The following is a 22,141-nucleotide window of genomic DNA, read 5'->3' as shown; positions in this document are numbered from 1 at the left end:
ATTAGTGAAAGAAAATATTAGAATATAGCTTCCTCTTACCTTATAAAATAATCATTTCGAATCAGCAAAAGATGCTGCAGAATTGAAATGAAATATCCCTCTGCTCTGGTTTCCTTAACTGTGTTCCACACCATGTTGTAAAGATCATTCACTTCAGTAAATTGATTAAGGAATATGTGGATTTATTTATTCTCTACACCAAATAACTACAGTAATGTGACACGGAATCTGCTGTGTAAGGCCTCAAAAGATTACTGTCTTACTCTAAAATAGGTATCGTATAGACTAAGCATATAATAAAATACAGAGGGAAACTGTGCAAATGATAACTTCACCTGATACTTTCTGGCTTCTCCTCCACAGTCGACTCTAACCAATCTTACTCTCTTGAGCCAAGACGCTCTGGCAGAAAGTGGCGGAGAGCTGGTCACAAAGGCTGCACTGGGTTCTGGGGCAGCCATGACCGAGAGAGCTGGTGCCAGGCATTACCTACCGTGGCGCTCCCCCGTGGAGGACAGATATGTGGCTCATTTCTGGACAAACACAGACATCTGCAGATGCACACAGCCAGCAAAGGCCCCTAAGAAAATACACGCAAGGTACAGGGCAGAAATAACCAGCAGGCTAAGGGGCCTCCTCCTAAGGCGGGAAAGCAATGGGCAAGGGGGCTCCAAACAGAAAGAACAGACTGTGCAGGTACACATTAAGAGGCCTACAGCATCCAGATTTCAGGTGCCACATTCAGTTATATAAGCATGTTTTCATAAAAACACATAGAAACTAATAAAAAGGTTTACACAAACATCCCTCTGATTCAATAAAGTTTTGATTTTATAGCGTTTACCTAGAAATGGCTTCTGAAGTTTAATATTTTAGGGCTAGGGGCTGACTGTTTAAGATTTAGCAGTAATTATTAGTAATTAATACATATTTGATTGGACATCACACAAAAGGATATTCAAATTCAGCTCTAATATCTTCGAGGCGATGGGAGAACTCCATCAAATCTTCTTCCTTATGCTCATCAAAGACTTTAAGTTGGATATCCAAGCCATCATTCTTAATATGTTTTAAATTCTACAGATATTAAATAGAAATTATAAGGAACTGTTGGTTTTAATAATACACAAAATTAATGAAAAATATAAACAATAAATGAACCACTCAACTTGATTTATAGCATTCAAAGACTTAAAGTGTTAACTAATACTCAAAACTTATCGTCTGTATTTCAAAAACAGATTTTATACTCAAGCCTTTTTTCCCATAGATAAATTATTCTTGAAAGTAATTTATCTAAATTTCCCCCTACTCAAGTACTTCTCTAATTTAAATATTAATAAGGAGACTGCAGGGCACTTACTGGCAATATCTCTTTCAATCCACAACGCATAAATTCATTTCTGATGTGAAGCCTGAAGTCCAAGTCATCAGGAGATGTAACGAGGGCATTGATGAGCTGCATACACGCTACCTGTAATAAATTACACAGCAAGACTTAGACTTGGATCAGACATTGAAAAAGGAGTACTAGAACTGAGACATCAAGGCTGTGTTCCAAGTATTTTCAAATATCTTCCTTCACAGGTGAGTCTATTAAAACGATAATTTGAATGTAAAATACTTTAGTCAATTATAAATTATGCAAGAAATATATTTTCAGAGGAGTTTTTAATTCACTCCAACCAAAAGTTAAGTTCTTGTCCAAAAATATCATTCCATGCACACAAGACATAAACTGAACACACATTAGTTGAAAAACTATAAATATCCTTAGATAACACTTACCTAAACTAGGATAATAAAATAACTTCCTATTCATCAAGAGAAACTCAAAGACTTTAAGTCAATAAGAATTAACTAAGGCATAAATTTAGTTAATGTGGTTGCTATAACCAAAAACTGTATTATGAACATTGTAAGGCTAATTACTGGTTTGATCCCTGGGTTGGGAAGATCCCCTGGAGAAGGAAATGGCAACCCACTCCAGTATCCTTGCCTGGAAAATCATATGGACAGAGGAGCCTGGTGGGCTGTAGTCCATGGGGTCGCAAAGAGTAGAGCACGACTGAGTGACTAACACTTACTTACTTCCTTAACTGACCAGGCACTGGTCCCTGCACTTTGACAAAAATTCAGACCTACTGTATGTTATGTTTATTAAGAAGACATAAAGAAATAACATGGCCAACTGAGCTAAAATATTAAAAACTCATTTTTTTCTCAACTTTTACCCTGGAACTCCAACTTTCAACTTGGATATCGTTTTTTGTTTTTGTTTTTTTAAATCACTGGTTGAATTGTATCTTTCATTATCAAAAATCTATATAATGAAAACAAAGGAGGTAGTTTCTAGGGAAGCAAAGAATTCTTCGTTGTTGTTGATGGTTATTTTTCTAAGTCTGCATTCTACCAAAAGCCAACAAGAAAGACTAGCCTACTGATCAATATGTTTAACCTCATGCTGTTCTCTAAATTGTCCTTTCTCCATCCCTTAAGGCAAGGTTTATATGAATTTAAAATGCCATTTTGGGATTAAGACACCAACAGGGGTCTGAGTTCCAGCTGGTTGAAATATATTGTAATTGTTCTGTTTGATATCTAAACACTAAAATCTAGCCAGCATGCCTCTACTGTCAAAACCTGAAAGAGAGGGAAAAGAAAAACATATTTAGAAAAAAAAGAAAAGAAAAACTTAAAACAGAGTCTATCTTTCAGTACATGTTCACTCAGCTGTAAACAGTTCATGTCAAAAAGTCAAGTTTAAAAAGCTTTCTTTGCACTTCCTTGCCAGTCATTACCTAGTAACCACAAATTTTTTTCAGCATTATAAAAGATCTCAAACAGCGTACGAATCATGTTTCTCTACGTACAGAGAAATTAAATTAGCATTAGTCACCAGGTTTCCAGAAAAGATGCAAATTATAGACAACCCAAAGAAAGCAGCAAAAATAAACCTAAAAATTAGCAGCAAATATCACCTAAATGGAAAGTCAATATGTATAGAACAATATTAGCACAAAATTGAGGAGAAAGAAAGGGAAAGGATCATCCAAATTGCTTCCAGGAAACACTTCAAAGGCAATTTCCCGTAAAAGGAAAAATAGGAAATTGACAAACTGAAATAATGAATTTAATTCTTTAAGATCCCTTCCCAATTCTAATGGTAATTTACCATTATCATGACCTATACCCACTCTTTGATTAATTTATATCCTGTAAATATATGTCTACATACAGTAAAATGTATTGATTTATTTTCTTACAGATGAAAAACTCTATAATCAAGGTAAAGACCAAAGAGTTTCTTCTAGGTTTTTAATACATACATTGAGGTATTTGGACCTGTTTTACCACATGATTTCACACTGATACAGCATACCAGCATATAAATAAATTTCTATAGACAGCAGAAAAGGCTCAGGAACTCAAAAGGCACATGTTGGCTACCCTAGTGAAGATAAGTAGGTACAATAACATAAATTCACTCTAACAGATTTATGAGAATATACCATGTGAGCATATGGAGACAGTAACAAAAACAAGGACAGCTGAGGAACAGAACTGACTCTCAAGGATTAATCGGAAGACAAGCAGCCAGATGAAGAGGAAGACCAAGGTGTTCAAATATAAGAGTTAACATATTCAAAGCCCTGGGGCGTTCTGTTGAATCACAAGGAATTCAGATTTTCTGAGCAGTCTGTAAAGGTAGGAAGTGGGAGTGCAGGGGAAGGACTCATTAAAGATGAGGCCAGACAGATGAAGCACAGCCTCCTAGGCCAAATCAGAGAGTGCTGGTTCAGCTGGAAATAGGGAGAATCATAAAGGATTTCATGCAGAGGAGAGGAAATAACAGAGGTAACAGAGTAAGTGAAGAAGTGATCTTAGAATTCCCCTAACGGTCCAATGGTTGAGATACAGAGCTTCCAAGACAAGGGCCACAGGTTCAATCCCTGGTCATGGAACTAAGATCCCACATGCCACATAGCATGGCAGGGAAATAAAGCTATCATAGTGGTAACCTCAGTGAGCAATGAGGAGGTCTTGAACAACCTTTCTAAAACATGTGATGGCTGGGTGAACATGTGGTTGAGACCAAAGAAAAGAATTCGCAAGTTCTCCCACCTTTCTTTCTCAACAAGATAGGAGGTAGGAGTATTAAGACACATGAAATGCAAGGAGAGAAAGAAATTTCACAGGACTCTAGAATAAATTCTGCTTTTAAAAATGAAATGTACATTAAGAATCACACATTCATTTAAAAAATTAGTTATTGAATGCTAGGATATTAACAGAAACTCCAGGAAATAATGAAATTGTGATATTCATCATAAGGAATTAATCATCATGTTCTGATCGATGTTCCAATTACATAGCATATATGATCTCCATTAATTTGCATTAACTATGCCATACTAACAGTTTCAAAGGCAGACAAAAGCTACCTCACCCCAGAACTGATAACTGAAGAGGGTAAGAAAACAGGAGTTTCTGCCCTCCTCCTAGGAGCATCCTAAGTTAAATAAAGGCTCTATCTTTGGGCATCAGACCCTCTCTGTTCATTAGGTTATGCATTTCATTCCTTCCAAGCCTGTTAGTGATGTCTACTAAGGACTTGCTGGTACTGGGGACACAACTATGAAAAGACAAGACAGAAATCACTACTAAAGAAAGGGAGGAGGCGAGACTGACTCCATGACTTCTGACCAGGCAATTGAAAAGCTGACAGTCATTTATTAAGATGGAAAATAAATAAGGATAAACAGAGGAAAAAGGTTTGGGAAGAAAGATCAGGAGTTCAGTTTTAGAGATGTTAAGTTGGAAATATCTATTATTGGTCCTTATCCAAAGAAGTAGAAAAGGAAATTGGATATAGGAGACCCTAGATCAAGAAAGAGATTACCATAGCAATTGCATGTAAAAAACAAATCTCAGATGATCATCAAGAGAAAAGAAGAGAGAAAGAGAGAAGCGGTCCAAGAACTGGCTGTGACATTTCAGTTTCATCAATTTCAACTTTAGGTTTTGATTTGCAGGTTGGGGAAATGAGTTAAAGAAAAGTAGAAAGCTATAATGTGGTACAAAACAAACAAGGAGAAGTCTGAAAAGTATGGGAGGAAAGTGTGTCAACAGAGAGAGTGATCAACTGTGTCAAATAAGATCATTACCACTGCATTTGGCAAACTGGTGACAACGAGCAGTTTCTACAAAGGGACAGAACTGCTCTTCCACATGGAAAACTCTCTCTCTTATGTCCCATCAACAACCAGTACATGAAAGCATACGATTAAACTGACCCTCAAATACTCTCCTCCTTACTGCAAACACGTGTTTAGAAACACTTTATTAACACTTTATAACACTTTAGAAACACTGCTTATTGACCTTTGGTTCAAACAAGGTTTCTAACTAAGACATCTTTTAGGTGTTAGATCATGGACTCCATTTTAATGATTTAGAAAGTAAATGCTATAAACTTAATTGTTACTCTTGCCCCAATTATGAAAAAGGAACCTTACATGAGAAAAGCTACTTTTAACACAACTTCTAGCTATAAAGACATGTCTGCACACATGCGCACAGGCCTGCCAGCTAGAATTCAGGATAGCTCAGGATTTCCTCAAGAGTAGCAACAAACTGAAAATGCACTGCAAAAACTGAGACCAGCAAAACCCACACAGCCAAGGATGAGGAAAATAAGTAGCCAAAACCGTAATCACAAATAGTGGGGAAAGTATCAGCAAGGCCATAAACTAGAAAGGGGGACAAATAAACTGTAAGCAAAACTCGCAAGGATATTTAATAAGAGGGACAGAGATTGTCAAAGGCAATCTTAGAACAAGGTAAATGATCAAAGGAAACTCACTGGAAGTAGAAAGAAGTTAAACAGCAAGACAAAGACACACACAGGAATTAACATCACTTAATCAGCAAAGTAATTTTCCACCCTTGAAAATGAAGTGAGGAGGTTTCTTCATATGTAAATACATATTACCTAAATTTCCTCTACCACATAATTTAATGTAATGCTATCTATCACTATGTGCAAAACAAAAGGAAAAAAACATTAACATTTTATGTATCTTTAACTTTCGGTTCCCAACCCTTTTTGGACTAACAAATTTGAGCACAAAATTCCAGGCGCACTAAGAGAGAGCTGTGATGCTTAAGACCAACCACGGGATTGTTCGGGTTATGCCGAGGCCAACAACACAGATGCTTTCTCCAAGATTATGCCAAAGGAACTGAAAAGGTATCCAACAAACAGCGAAAGAAAGTGTTCTTTAGAAAGCTCACAATTGGGCAACAGGTTCATCCTGAATATGAGGAGATGTTTCCATATGTAAAATGATGGCGATACTACACTGAACACATATCAGCTTCACAAGCTGAATGCAGACTGCAAACCAGCACCAGTAAAGTACTTAAGTAACAATTCTATCAGAATCTGTGAATACCTGCTATCTGTGCCTGGAAGAAACAGGTTATACAGCTATTCATCTTCTTAGCTCCACAGCAGAAATCATCTGTCTCTCTTTGCACAATCAAATTCCACATTTATCAAGCTAAAATGAGTAAATGATGCTTATAGACAAATATCTTGCCTCCAGTGCAACAAAAGAAATACCCAGGAATTTTAAAATCTCAAGCATTAATCGAGAAGATAAACAACCTGACTACTACATTACGAAGACAAACTCAAAAAAGGTTGGATTATGTCAGCAAATGTAAAGTCCTATACTTTACTTATATTTCTAATAAAATTGCTATAAATGATAGACAAAGTAAGAGGACAAGTCAGAGCTTGTGGTAACTGCATATATCTCATACAAATTCAGGCAAATAAATTACAGGATCAAGAGGCTCTAATTTACATGAATATGGACAGTTGAATTCAAGACAGAACAAGATTTTTAAGGATTTATTCTGACACTCCCCCTGAGATATCCATGAATTCTTTCTGTGTTCTTCCATTTTGTTGAGATTCTAGTATCGCAATATTCATATGAAATATTAGCAAGCTCTGAATTCCTGAGTATCAGTTTCTTAAGAACTTAAGGAGTGTATTTCATTCATCTTTATTGTTCTAATATCTAGCAGAACCCAGCACAGCAATCACTGAATAATTAATTGACTGGTTAATTATGAAACTTTGCAGTTACCTTGAGTCATGAGTTACCTTCATCTTTCTGGTGGTCTCTTATAGCATAAGTGATAAAACGCATTACATAGATTCAGAAAATTGGCAGTATACTCTAGGATAAAAATGTTACCCACTAGTTTACTATACTGAGGTGTGTACTCCAAATGACAATGAGTTTACATTAGAATATTATTTTACTCTTGCTTCTTTAATGTTTATTAGCTTAATGGCATATTATTTACTTGTTCATTTAATATATTAACCTTTTGATTCATACAGATACAGTAACCATACTGTTGTAAGCTTCAATAAAAGTAGTAATCAAAAACAGAGAGGAATTAAAATAATTTGATCTCTGCATCCTTTTGGAAGGCCCCAACAGTGGTCTTAAAAAATAAAATGTCCACGACAGCAAAAGAGACACTGATGTATAGAACAGGCTTATGGACTCTGTAAAAAAAAAAATAAATAAATAAAATAAAATATGAAAAAAATAAAAAATAAAAAAAATAAAAAAATAAAATAAAATAAAATAAAATGTCCAACTATACCCTGTAGTCTTCATTTGGGCCTTCAATAAATGTGAGAATGACTTACTTGATGTTAAAAGTAACTTTACTTATCATTTACTTTTTTGAGGGGGTAGGAGATACTTGAAACAAAAAGAAACAGTCAATCAAGTTATAGGAAGTTATATGACGATTCCTTATAGGAAGACCTTTGGTTGTGGGCAAAATTAAACTCGGGTACATTTTGAGCCTAAGGGCCTTAAGAGTCTTAACCATGAGGGAAATAAACAAAAGCTAATAAATTTGGCTAAATTCAAACCGGCATTGTAACATTTTCTTCAATGTCATATCTGTCAATTATTGCCCAATGCTGGAAGAAATATCATTAACCTCAGATATGCAGATGACACCACCCTTATGGCAGAAAGTGAAGAGGAACTAAAAAGCCTCTTGCTAAAAGTGAAAGAGGAGAGTGAAAAAGTTGGCTTAAAGTTAAACATTCAGAAAACTAAGATCATGACATCTGGTCCCATCACTTCATGGGAAATAGATGGGGAAACAGTGTCAGACTTTGTTTTTCTGGGCTCCAAAATCACTGCAGATGGTGATTGCAGCCATGAAATTAAAAGACGCTTACTCCTTGGAAGGAAAGTTATGACCAACCTAGATAGCATATCCAAAAGCAGAGACATTACTTTGCCAACAAAGGTCCGTCTAGTCAAGGCTATGGTTTTTCCAGTGGTCAGGTATGGATTTGAGAGTTGGACTGTAAAGAAAGCTAAGCACTGAAGAATTGATGCTTTTGAACTGTGGTGTTGGAGAAGACTCTTGAGAGTCCCTTGGACTGCAAGGAGATCCAACCAGTCCATTCTAAAGGAGATCAGTCCTGGGTGTTCACCGGAAGGACTGATGCTAAAGCTGAAACTCCAGTACTTTGGCCACCTCATGCGAAGAGTCGACTCATTTGAAAACCCTGATGCTGGGAGGGATTGAGGGCAGGAGGAGAAGGGGACGACAGAGGATGAGATGGCTGGATGGCATCACCGACTTGATCGACATGAGTTTGAGTAAACTCCGGGAGTTGGTGATGGACAGGGAGGCCTGGCTTGCTGTGATTCATGGGGTCGCAAAGAGTTAGACACGACTGAACTGAACATATTTCAAAGCACAGTGATAGCTGAATGGAAGGTCACTTTTCCTGCTCTGGTTCTAACACTTTAGTGAACGGAAACCAGTTATCCAACAGGTAAGCATCTTTCTAGGGGGCTGGCTGTGCTGTGCAGTCTGTGGGGTCTTAGTCTCCTGACCGCGGACTGAACCTGCACTCCCTGCACTGGAAGCGTGGCATCTTCACCAACGGGCCACTAGGGAAGCCCCTCAATTTTTTACATTAAAAAAAAGGAAAAACTTCCTTTTTTTTTTTTTAGTATAATGGAAAAATTTGATCCAATCAAATTTGCAAAGACCTATTCTGTAATTGAACTCAATGAAATCCATAGAGACTGATAAACCTTTTATTTTCCCTTTTTTTTTTTTTTTAAGTTAAGAAACCTCTGTCACAGACCTATTCTGTAATTGAAGTCAACAAAATCCACAGAGACTGAAGAAGCTTCCCCCCTCCTTTTTTTTTAAGTTAAGAAACCTCTGTCTTTATAGCAGCCGTGAACATGTACTTTTAATCTTTGACTGCAGTGAGTATAAACAACCAACAGCCCCGGCTGCAGCCCTGGGACACCCATCACAACAGGTGTGACAGAGCTGCATTTCCCATGGGCTCCACCAGCCAACCCAGATGAACAGTCTTGGTTCCACAAGGCAAGCTGCAGCAAGAGTATTATTTTCAAATTATCTAATTTAATGTTATGTATATTTTACCACAATTAAAAAAAGAGAAAGAAGTAGAATAATGGCTATGTGCTTCAATAATGGGTGAAGAGAAATTATAAGATTTGGGTTATTAGTAAAAACTATGTAGTCCAGACTTCCCTGGTGGCCTAATGGTTAAGAATCAGCCTTGCAATGCAGGGGACACGGGTTCAGTTCCTGGCCAGGGAACTAGGATGCCATGTGCCATGAGTACGGAGCCTGTACACTCCAGAGCCCGAGCGCCAGACTACAGAGTTCCTGCCCTGTGTCAAAGGACCCCGCAACAGAGCGCAGATCCATGCACCGCAACCAACACCCAAAACAGCCAAATGAACAAAAAAACAGTAAAAAATAAGAGTGGTCCACAGAAATACAGCAAAGATCCAGCTAACTGTAAGTATCTAAGAATACTAAGTCAAATTTTGAGAAACCTGGAGGCAATTACGGATTTAAGTTTATTTAAAGTATGTATGCACGTGTGCATGTGTTAGTTGCTCAGTTGTATCTGACTCTTTGAACCCGCCAGGCTCCTCTGTCCATGGGATTCTCCAGGCAAGAAGAGTAGAGTGAGTTGCCATTCCCTTCTCCAGGGGATCTTCCTGACCTAGGGATCGAATCTGATCCCTTGCATTGCAGGTGGATTCTTCACCATCTGAGCTACCAGGGAAGCCCATATTTAAAGTATGTTTATATTTAAATATATTCTGATCAAGCTCAGAAACTAAAGCTGCTACAGGTTGGCATCAGCACATCGAAGACCAGAGAACCAGAACTTTACCCCTCTGAGCCGTGCGGCCCCACAGGCCCTCACTCACATCTGCTTTCTGATGGGGCTCGTTCTCCTCCTCTCTGATGAGAAACTCTAGAAAACACATTTCCCTTTAAACAGCAGTTAGTGTACTGTCACACGAACCAAAATGAGTGAAGGCTTTGTTCCATGCACGTGACATCAAGGCACAGCAAGTGTACAGAAACACCACCAAGAGCATCAGACTGAGGGAAAAGAAGCCACGCAGGAGACGGGCAGAGGGGCAGGGCTGTGCTCGCCGCCGCCAGGAAACGCTGCGTGGGGCTCTCAGGGGTCTGAAAGCACTGCAAGTAGAGGTGGAGACCACTTTTCTTCTGCAAGACTTTTACCAGGCTGTCTTTACAACAAACCACCTTGGAAGACAGAGACTGCATCCACCCTCCAGCAAAAGGGCAGGCAGACCCAAGCCCATTCTGAAAGATCTGTGCTCCCCAAGCTGAAAATTCCTCTCCTGTGACTCAGCTGCCGTCTCTGCCAGGCCATCACACAGCCCCTTCAAAAACAAAGACTGGACTCAATGTTCTGACCAGCCAGCTGGGAGGCCTCACTGAAAGCACTGTCACCCAGCAGCTTTCCAACTGACAGAGATCCCAACTGGGGGATCCCGAGAACTACAGACAACATGTCCCACCCAGGAGCACCTGCACCTTCAAAAGCCAGGTGTTTACTTGCCTCTCAGTGCAAAACACGGACGTGCACCTCAGAGGCACGCATAAGAGGTGTTTATCTGTCTGAGGAATCAGGACCTGTACACGTACAGCCTTAGATAGCTGTGGTCATCTTTCTACCCTGAGGCAACTCTGGTTCCTCTGGAAAGTTTCCTGGAGAGAAAGTACATACGTGCCCCAGCAGACAGATCCCTACCATGAGACACTAAGGGAACAGGCCCTGAGAAACATGGCCCTGGCTTTGCCTGGAGTGGTCAATGACATGGCGTCAGCCCCAGAAGGCACTCATCAGCTTCAACTCACCTTCAGGGCTGTCATGGATGAAAGAGTTGCCCCGATGTCCACCTTGCTGAACAAAATCTGTGCAATCATTCAAACCTAAGCTTCAGTGAAACTGCAACAGAAGAAACTAAGAAAGCTTTCTGAAGTCCTAACATAAGACTCTGAAGAAGGCAATGGCATCTCACTCCAGCACTCTTGCCCGGAAAATCCCATGGATGGAGGAGCCTGGTAGGCTGCAGTCCGTGGGGTTGCTAAGAGTCAGACACGACTGAGCGACTTCACTCTCACTTTTCACTTTCCTGCATTGGAGAAGGAAATGGCAACCCACTCCAGTGTTCTTGCCTGGAGAATCCCATGGACGGAGAAGCCTGGTAGGCTGCAGTCCATGGGGTTGCACGGAGTCGGACATGACTGAAGCGACTTAGCAACAGCAGCAGCAGCAGCAACATAGACTCTAGTGGTTTATGTCTGGCTGGCAGGATCTGCGATCTGAGAGGCAGGGCTAAGGTCAGTAGCGCAGAGCAGCCTCAACCTGCTGCTTGAAGCACTGCTGACCAGCAGGCTTCATCGAATACTCAAGAAGACAAACTGAACGAATCTCATCACAGCCTGTACTGGTCAGAGTAACTGCTGCCCAGAGTGTCTTTGCTCTAACGTGACCCCTCCATTTGGAATCTGGGGCTCGAGCTACTGCTATACCTGTGAGTAAAGGGAGTCCTTTGTTTTAGACCTAGGAGTCCGTGTCTTTGGACAGCAGCACCCCTACAAGGGTGGCAGACAAACACAGCAGGTTATGAGTGGCAAGAAATCACAGATCCTTTGTGCTCTTGACCCTCCCAGCCACAAGTCCAGGAACACTGGATCAGGAAGACACCGTAGGAAGGGAAGGTGCAGCATGCTATCACTGAGGACACAGGCGCAGAGGAAAAGTAAAACAGCCCCCCAAAAACACTCCAGGATTCCCACACTTTGATTCCATTCCTTACAAAAATATACCACAATTCCATCAACCCTGTGCCCCAAAACACAGGTTTGAACAAGAGAAGAGAGAAAACACACATAGAAAAATTAACTACAGGAGAGAAATGAAAATCAAACTGTGACAGACACTACAGACTGGCCCATCCACCTTATTCCAACCCGCGTCTCCAGAAGACACAGGGACCACAAGAGGCTAATCACACAAAGGAAGGCTGAACTCTGTGAGAGAAGCTGTGGGGTGTAGCTGAAGCTCTCCCAGCAGCGTGGCAGAGCCCCCCAGTGCCACCCAGGGCAGGGATTATGAGTGCTGTTTCTCCTGGGACACTCCTGGATATGGTCTGCTCTTTCCTCTTCTGCATTCCTGCTGCTACATATATCCACACATGGGCCACAGCCTACTAGAAATTCTGTAAGGTACTCAGCCCCATTTCCTGCTTAAATTAACCAGAGAGAATTACTTTCCTTGAAGATGAAAATCTCTGTATGACACAATTGAGAAAAGAAAGTAATGTACATTTAAGTGCATATTTACATTTATACTTTCTTTTCTGATATAAGACTATAAGGTCTGAAATGGAAAAGTAGGAAGTCCAGAAACACCTGGAACAACAGGCAAATTTGGCCTTGAAGTACAGAATGAAGCAGGGCAAAGGCTAATAGAGTTCTGCCAAGAGAACGCACCGGTCATAGCAAACACCCTCTTCCAACAACACAAGAGAAGACTCTACACACAGACATCACCAGATGGTCAACACTGAAATATGACTGATTATATTCTTTGCAGCCAAAGATGGAGAAGCTCTATACAGTCAGCAAAAACAAGACCAAGAGCTGACTGTGGCTCAGATCATGGACTCCTTATTGCCAAATTCAGACTGAAATTGAAGAAAGTGGAGAAAACCACTAGATCATTCAGGTATGACTAAATCAAATCCCTTAAGACTATACAGTGGAAGTGAGAAATAGCTTTAAGGGACTAGATCTGATAGACAGAGTGCCTGATGAACTATGGACAGAGGTTCCTGACATTGTATAGGAGACAGGAATCAAGACCATCCCCAAGAAAACAAATCCAAAAAAGCAAAATGGCTGTCTGAGGAGGCATTACAAATAACTTTGAAAAGAAGGGAAGTGAAAAGCAAAGGAGAAAAGGAAAGATATAAGCATTTGAATACACAGTTCCAACAAACAGCAAGGAGAGATAAGAAAGCCTTCCTCAGCGATCAATGGAAAAAAAAAATAGAGGAAAAACAACAGAATGGGAAAGACTAGAGATCTCTTCAAGAAAATTAGAGATACCAAGGGAATATTTCATGCAAAGATCGGTACAATCAAGGCCAGAAATGGTATGGACCTAACAGAAGCAGAAGATATTAAAAAGAGGTGGCAAGAATACACAGAAGAACTGTACAAAAAAGAGCTTCATGACCCAGATAATCACGATGGTGTGATCACTCACCTAGAGCCAGATATCTTGGAATGTGAAGTCAAGTGGGCCTTAGGAACCATCACTACGAACAAAGCTAGTGGAGGTGATGGAATTCCAGCTGAGCTATCTCAAATCCTGAAAGATGATGCTGTGAAAGTGCTGCACTCAGTATGTCAGCAAATTTAGAAAACTCAGCAGTGGCCACAGGACTGGAAAAGGTCAGTTTTCATTCCAATCCCAAAGAAACGCAATGCCAAAGAATGCTCAAACTACCACACACTTGCACTGATCTCACACTCTAGTAAAGTAATGCTTAAAATTCTCCAAGCCAGGCTTCAGCAATACATGAACCATGAACTTCCAGATGTTCAAGCTAGTTTTAGAGAAGGCAGAGGAACCAGAGATCAAATTACCAACATCTGCTGGATCATCAAAAAAAGCAAGAGAGTTCCAGAAAAACATCTATTTCTGCTTTACTGACTATGCCAAAGACTTCGACTGTGTGGATCACAGTAAACCGTGGAAAATTCTTAAAAAGATGGGAATACCAGGCCACCTGACCTACCCCTTGAGAAACCTGTATGCAGGTCAGAAACAACAGTTAGAAGTGGATATGGAACAACAGACTGGTTACAAATAGGAAAAGGAGTACGTCAAGGCTGTATATTGTCACCCTGCTTACTTAACTTATGTGCAAAGCACATCATGAGAAACGCTAGGCTAGATGAAGCATAAGCTGGAATCAAGATTGCCGGGAGAAATATCAATAACCTGAGATATGCAGATGACACCACCCTTCTGGCAGAAAGTGAAGAGGAACTAAAAAACCTCTTGAAGAATATGAAAGAGGCAAGTGAAAATTTTGGCTTTAAAGCTCAACATTCAGAAAACTAAGATCATGGCATCCGGTTCCATCACTTCATGGCAAATAGATGTGGAAACAGTGGCTGACTTTATTTTTCTGGGCTCCAAAGTAACTGAAATTAAAAGACGCTTAATCCTTGGAAGGAAAGTTATGACCAATCTAGATAGCATATTAAAAAGCAAAGACATTACTTTGTTAACAAATGTCTGTCTAGTCAGGGCTATGGTTTTTCCAGTAGTCATGTATGGATGTGAGAGTTGGACTATAAAGAAAGCTGAGCGCCAACGAACTGATGCTTTTGAACTGTGGTGTTGGAGAAGACTCTTGAGAGTCCCTTGGACTGCAAGGAAATCCAACCAGTCCATCCTAAAGGAAATCAGTCCTGAATATTCACTGGAAGGACTGATGTTGAAGTTGAACTCCAATATTTTGCCCACCTGATGCAAAGAGCTGACTCCTTTGAAAAGACCCTGATGCTGAGAAAGATTGAGGGCAGGAGGAGAAGCGGATGACAGAGGATGAGAAGGTTGGATGGCATCATCGACTCAATGGACATGGGTTTCGGTGGATTCCGGGTGTTGATGATGGACAGGGAGGCCTGGAGTAGTGCGGTTCATGGAATTGCAAAGAGTCGGACACAACTGCGTGACTGAACTGAACTGAACTGAAATCCTGAAATAATTTTAAGTTATTGATGGTACTCAATTTGGCACTTTCTTACTATACTATTTGGAGAAAGGGGTGGAAGTCTGCTCAATTCTATCAAAATCAGAAGCAGTCACATTATCTTCATAATTACTATTACCAGACTCAAGAAAATGTAACAATCGTCCTTTAAAAAGTACTTTGGAATAAATATATTTTGCAATAAAAAAGCAATGAGGATTTTTTTAAATGTTACCATCTCCCATTTTCTCCAATTTAAAGGCAAACAACTGGTTTCTACCTCATTCAGAGACAAAGTTTATTTTTTATTTGATTTGCTAGTATCACTCCTGTCTAGTACATTTTAATAAGTGCAACTTATATAGCTAATGGAATAAAATGGGTGCTTAGAGCCTTATTGGAAAACTGATAACTGGCCAGTGCTAAAATATTTTTTATTTGTATTTAATTGAGAAACACCCAAAAAGAAAAGATATTTAGCTATTACTACTACAGTATTGTTTGACGATTTCAAAGGAAATAGAGCACAAGCAATCCCAGAAAAAGAATTTAGTTATCTCCCCCTAAGTTAGCCATCTGGAAAATAATATCTTTACTTTTAACTTCTTACCTGTGAGCTATTTCATATATTTGGCTTTATAAGAAGAAACGTCCATTAGTGTAAAAACTCTCAACCAAACTATTCAGTAGGGATATTAGAATTTAGCAAAATTCTTCCCATTGTCTGTTCTTAATCAAGACCACACAAACTTAACCTGAACTTATCAGAAAAACAACAAAGAAATTTAAATGATGCTAATGACCTTTACTTCTCAATGAAAATTAAACTTTAAAAATTTTATCAAGAAACTTCAGTGTTTATAGGACTTAAAAAAAAATATTACTAAGCATAACAGAAAATATAATTAATAAGGCAATTGGTTTCATAAAAGCAAATATAATCAGCCACCTGCATCCTGGTAACAATTTCTCAAGAAGTGAATTGACTGCATGGTTTCACAGCTGTCCAGGAAGTGGCTGCTGCAGGCCCCTCCTCTCCACCCTTAACGCCCCAACACTAAGGCAAATTATCAGCTGTTTAAAAATATCATCTCCACAAATATTCACAGTAGCATTATAATAACCAAAAAGTATAAACCACCTAGGGCTTCTCAGGTGGCTCAGTGGTAAAGAGTCTGCCTGCCAAGCAGGAGACCCAGGTCCGGTCCCTGGGCAGGGAAGAGTCCCTGCAGGAGGAAACAGCAGTCTGCTCCACTGACCCTCCTGGGAAGTCCCATGACAGAGGAGCCTGGCGGGCTACAGTCCACGGGGTCACAAAGAGTTGGACACAATTTAGTGACTAAACAACAGCAAAGGTCAAACTTCCCATTTAATGAGCCAACGCTGTAACGTGCCTAGGCAGAACTTGGCTTAGGTCTTAGCAAGCCCTTCATAGCTTTTCCCTCACACCTTTCAAATATCAAATGATGTAATAATGATGCAAAAAAAAAAGTTGGAAGCTCAATTTTATCAAGATTTAAACCTTTTATTTTGACATAATTACAGGTTCATGGCAAGTTTGGGAAAAAAAATACATATTAGTCCTCAGTACTCCTCACACAATTCCTCCCATTGGTAACATCCTGCATCAGTATAGTACAATACTGAAACCAAGAAGCTGAAATTGCTACTATCCACAGAGATTTTTCAGATTTTACCAGCTTTACACTCAACTGTGGATGCATGTACAGTTCTACACAATTTCATCACATGTACAGATTTCTATAACCATATGCACAATTAAGATACAGAACAGCTTTAATCACACAACATTCCTCCCTGCTATTGTTTGTAGACGTGTCCAGCACTTTTCCAGACCCCATGACAGCTTTTGAAAACCAGTAAAGCAGTAACTTGTTCTTAGAGAACTGCTCTCTATAATTTAGTTTGATTCCAGGAATGGAATCACATTCCATTTGATTTCAAGAATGGAATCACACAGCGTGTAACCTTTTAGGACTAGCATTTTTCAATCTGGATAATTCTCTCAAGATCCATGCAAGTTATATAAATCAGTAGTTCATCCTTTCTAATGTCGAAGGGTATTCTAAGTACAGGTGTACCACAGTGTAACCACCCACCTGTTGAGGGACATCAGGGTTGTTCACAGTGTGGAGCTATGACAAATAAAACCACTATAAAAATTTGTGCATGCATTCATGTGTGAATATAAATTTTTTTAATAAATTTTCATTAAATGTTGCATAGTTAAGTACCAATTTTAATATCAGCACTGGTAATGTTTGCTTAAAAAATGGAAGATCACATTTAATCTCCACGGACTTTGTCTTTTCAATTTACTAAAATACTTTTCAAAACCAGCATTTAGTGAATGCTTCTGTTAATGAACGAAGCAGTGTACTAAGCATTTGAATTCATATCCTATGTAATCCTTGCATCAACAATGAGCTAGGTACTGAGATTATCGCATCTTGAAACTGAGAAAACTGAGGTATAGAAAAGATTGAGGAAGAGATCTAGAATCTCATAAAGGTAGGATGTGAAAAGCTGGATTCAGATTCAAGTCTGGCTGATTCAAAATTCTATTCATTTTATCATTCCTGTATATGTGTGTCATTAAATATGAAAAGCATGTATTAGAACAAAATGATGTTTACTTAAACTTTACATGTAACTATCACATTTTATACTGAGATTTTTTTAAATTAGAGATAATTTCTAATATGCTGCAGAAATTACCAAAATTAATCTAATAACCTACTAGGATTTGCACAAATACTATACAAGTTAAAGGTACAAGAGTCTTAGAGGAAAATTCAGATGAAGTGATTGCTCAGCTTTTCTCTACACAGGTTCTTTCAGGTTCACTCTTCATTAGAACTGTGGTGAACAAGAAATCCGGGGCCAATGAGAAAGGAGGGAAGGGGAAAAAAGGGTAAAGGTATATGAATGAACAGGCCCCAGCCCACAAGCAAACAAGGATCAGGACTGAAGTCAGGAGCAGACATACAGCCCAGCCTCCACTCCCACATGAGGAAGGACGGGCTCATTTCCAGAAGCTCCAGGGACTGGACTCATGTAAGAGTGACCACACTGGACTCAGACCTTCAAAGCTGCCTACTTCCCAGAGACACCAATCACACAGGGCTCATCACTGCCATCAGCAAATGCTGCCATCAGAAGGAGATTCACAAACACCATCCTCAGAAAGGTTATAAAAAATCATTAATTAGGCAATACCTTACTTTCTGGCCTTGGAGTACAAAATGAAGCCGGACAAAGGGTACTAGTTTTGCCAAGAGAAGGCACTGGTCATAGCAAACACCTTCCAACAACACAGGAGAACACTCTACACATGGACATCACCAGATGGTCAATACCTAAGTCAGACTGATTATATTCTTTGCAGCCAAACATGGAGCAGCTCTATACAGTCAACAAAAACAAGACCGGGAGCTGCCTGTGGCTCAGATCATGAACTCCTTACTGCCAAATTCAGACTGAAATTGAAGAAAGTAGGGAAAAGCACGAGACCATTCAGGAATGACCTAAATCAAAGCCCTTACAATTATACAGTAGAAGTGACAAATAGATTCAAGGGATTAGATCTGATAGACAGTGAAGAACTATAGATGGAGGTTCATGACATTGTATAGGAGACAGTGATCAAGACCATCCCCATGAAAAAGAAATGCAAAGAGTAAAAATGGTTGTCTGAGGAGACCTTACAAATAGCTGAAAAAAAGAAGAGAAGAGAAAGGCAAAGGAGAAAGGAAAGATATACCCATTTGAATGCAGAGCTCCAAAGAATAACATAGAGAGATAAGAAAGCCTTCCTCAGTGATCAATGCAAAGAAACAGAGGAAAACAACAGAATGGGAAAGACTAGAGATCTCTTCAAAAAAATTAGAGATACCAAGGGAACATTCATGGAAAGACGGGCTCAATAAAGGACAGAAAGAGTATGAACCTAATAGAAGCAGAAGATATTAAAAAGAGATGGCAAGAATACACAGAGGAACTATACAAAAAAAGACCTTAATGATCCAGATAACCACGATGCTGTGATCACTCACCTAGAGCCAGACGTCCTGGAATGTGAAGTCAAGTGGGCCTTAGGAACCACCACTACGAACAAAGCTCGTGGAGGTGATGGGACTCCAGGCGAGTCAGTTCAAATCCTAAAAGATAATGCTGTGAAAGTGCTGCATTCAATATATCAGCAAATTTAGAAAATTCAGCAGTGGCCACAGGACTGGAAAAGGTCAGTTTTCATTCAAATTCCAAAGAAAGGAAATGTCAAAGTATGTTCAAACTACCGCACGATTGCACTCATCTCACACGCTAGCAAAGTAATGCTCAAAATTCTCCAAGCAAGGCTTCAACAGTATGTGAACCGAGAACTCCCAGATGTTCAAGCTGGATTTAGAAAAGGCAGAGGAACCAGAGACCAAATGAAAAACATCACTGGATCACAGAAAAAGCAACAGTTACAGAAAAACATCTAATTCTGCTTTATTAACTTCACCAAACCTTTCACTGTGTGGATCACTAAAAACCGTGGAAAATTCTTAAAGAGACGGGAACAGCAGACCACCTGACCTGCCTCCTGAGAAATCTGTATTGCAGGTCAAGAAGCAACAGTTAGAACCAGAGATGGAACAACAGGCTGGTTTCAAATTGGGAAAGGAGTACATTAAGGCTGTATATTATCACCCTGCTTATTTAACTTCTATACAGAGCACATCATGTGAAATGCTGGGCTGGATGAAGCACAAGCTAGAATCAAGATTGCTGGGAGAAATATCAATAACCTCAGATACACAGATGACACCACATTTATGGCAGAAAGTGAAGAGGAACTAAAAAGCCTCTTGATGAAAGTGAAAGAGGAGAGTGAAAAGGCTGGCTTAAAACTCAACATTCAAAAAAGGAAGATCATGGCATCTGACTGCATCACGTCATTGCAAATAGATGGGGAAACAATGGAAATAGTGACAGACTTTCCTTTCCTGAGCTCCAAAGTGACTGCCGATGGTGACCGCAGCCATGAAATCAAGACACTTGCTCCTTGGAAGAAAAGCTATGACCAACCTAGATAGCATATTAAAAGGCAGAGACATTACTTTGCCAACAAAGGTCTATCTAGTCAAAGCTAAGGTTTTCCAGTAGTCATGTATGGATGTGAGAGTTGGACTATAAAGAAAGCTGAGAGCCAAAGAATTGATGCTTTTGAACTGTAGTGTTGGAGAAGACTCTTGGAGAAGAAGAGTCCCCTGGACTGCAAGGAGATCCAACCAGTCCATCCTAAAGGAAATCAGTCCTGAATATTCATTGGAAGGACTGATGCTGAAGCTGAAGCTCCAATACTTTGGCCACCTGATACAAACAGCAGGTCCTCTGAAAAGACCCTGATGCTGGGAAACATTGAAGGTAGTCAGAAAAGGAGGTGACAGAGGATGAGATGGTTGGATGGCATCACCAACTCGATGGACATGAGTTTGAGGAAGCTCAGTGAGTTGGTGATGGACAGGGAAACCTGGCAAGCTGGCAAGAGTCACACACAACTGAGCGATTGAACTAACTGAACGTTTCTGATTTGTCATCAAATATCGTGCTCATTTTTATTAATTTAACACTAAGATCTGGCTATTCTACTCCTACCAAGTTGAGAACAATTAAATGGCTAAGGTATACAGTTTTAAAATAAAATTTAAAACTATAATGTCTAAGTGTAAAACAGATTTACTTCATATCTATTAGCAACCTCAGTTTCCAAATTTTATTATGCATTAAAATCATCTGAGGATCTTTAAAAATTCTCTATAGCCAGGTCCCAACCACACCAATTAGATTTTTTAAAACTTGAAGATAGAAATCAGGCTACAATAATTCTTTAAAGATACTCATGTTTGATTAGCAATGGCTATAACAAAAATTATAGCAATAAAATTATTGTGTCAAGAAAGAAAAATTAAATGAATATTAGATAGGTAACTTGGGTACTATAATGTTTCAATCTAACATGATGTTTTGGGAGCACTTAAAATATCTGAACATCTCTACGTATACCTCAGTCTCTTTACTCATGAAAACTCTCAATTTTTCAGATAGGAGGACTGATACTGAAGCTGAAACTCCAATACTTTGGCCACCTCATGCAAAGAGTCGACTCACTGGAAAAGACCCTGATGCTGGGAGGGATTGGGGGCAGGAGGAGAAGGGGATGACAGAGGATGAGATGGCTCGATGGCATCACCAACTCGATGGACATGAGTTTGAGTGAACTCTGTGAGTTGGTGATGGACAGGGAGGCCTGGCATGCTGCAATTCATGGGGTCGCAAAGAGTTGGACATGACTGAGTGACTGAACTGAACTGATCTGAACAGTTTTACATGTTATTATTAAATATAAGTCAGTCAGTAAACATTTACAAAATATATTAATGATAAACATGAAACCTACTTGCAACTGAACTGAATTGTGCCGAAGACCTTCCACGATAGAAGAAAATCTGTCAATTCTTCTTTCTTCTCCAGCTGATGTTAAAGCTTCTAAGACTTCTTCAAGGCTATTGGAAAATTACAAATTAAACTGCAAACAGCAAATAACCCAAGTAACTCAAAATTAGTAGCTTAACCTACTACGCTCCAGAGTCACTACTTCTAGGCAAGCAGTAACATTTTATAAGTGTCTTACTGATTACATAGCACATATCAAGCACAAACCATGTTACATATTCATTTATTCCTCATAATAACCCTATGATCATATTTATTTGTCAAACATTTATATAGTGCTTACTACACATCAGGTACTATATAAACTGTTATAAATATTAATATTAGCTAGTTTTAATGTACGTCATTCTATAAAGTAGGTATTATTCCTATTCTATTCTGTAAGTTAGGAAACTGAAGCA

The 22,141-nt window shown here is 39.4% G+C and overlaps 1 protein-coding gene across 14 annotated transcripts in view; it reads right to left on the bottom strand.

Annotated features, from left to right (window-relative positions):
- Positions 1-22,141, bottom strand: part of DIAPH3 (diaphanous related formin 3) — a 560,663-nt gene that overhangs the window by 364,154 nt on the left and 174,368 nt on the right. For all 14 annotated transcript variants that reach the window (XM_086328449.1, XM_086328451.1, XM_086328462.1 and 11 more), the window contains 4 exons: positions 21,685-21,790; positions 1,364-1,474; positions 959-1,077; positions 40-156 (listed from right to left, as the gene is read on the bottom strand). In XM_086328449.1, the coding sequence (XP_086184575.1) occupies positions 40-156; positions 959-1,077; positions 1,364-1,474; positions 21,685-21,790 (453 nt within the window). The remainder of the gene's footprint in view (positions 1-39; positions 157-958; positions 1,078-1,363; positions 1,475-21,684; positions 21,791-22,141) is intronic.

The sequence above is a fragment of the Bos grunniens genome, chromosome 12 (assembly GCF_055505025.1).
Source record: "Bos grunniens cultivar Pamir isolate PY7600 chromosome 12, Bosgru_T2T1.0, whole genome shotgun sequence".
In the NCBI taxonomy this organism is placed as follows: domain Eukaryota; kingdom Metazoa; phylum Chordata; class Mammalia; order Artiodactyla; family Bovidae; genus Bos; species Bos grunniens.
The sequence above is the reverse complement of the archived record's forward strand: the minus strand, read 5'-3'. Positions and strand labels throughout refer to the sequence as shown.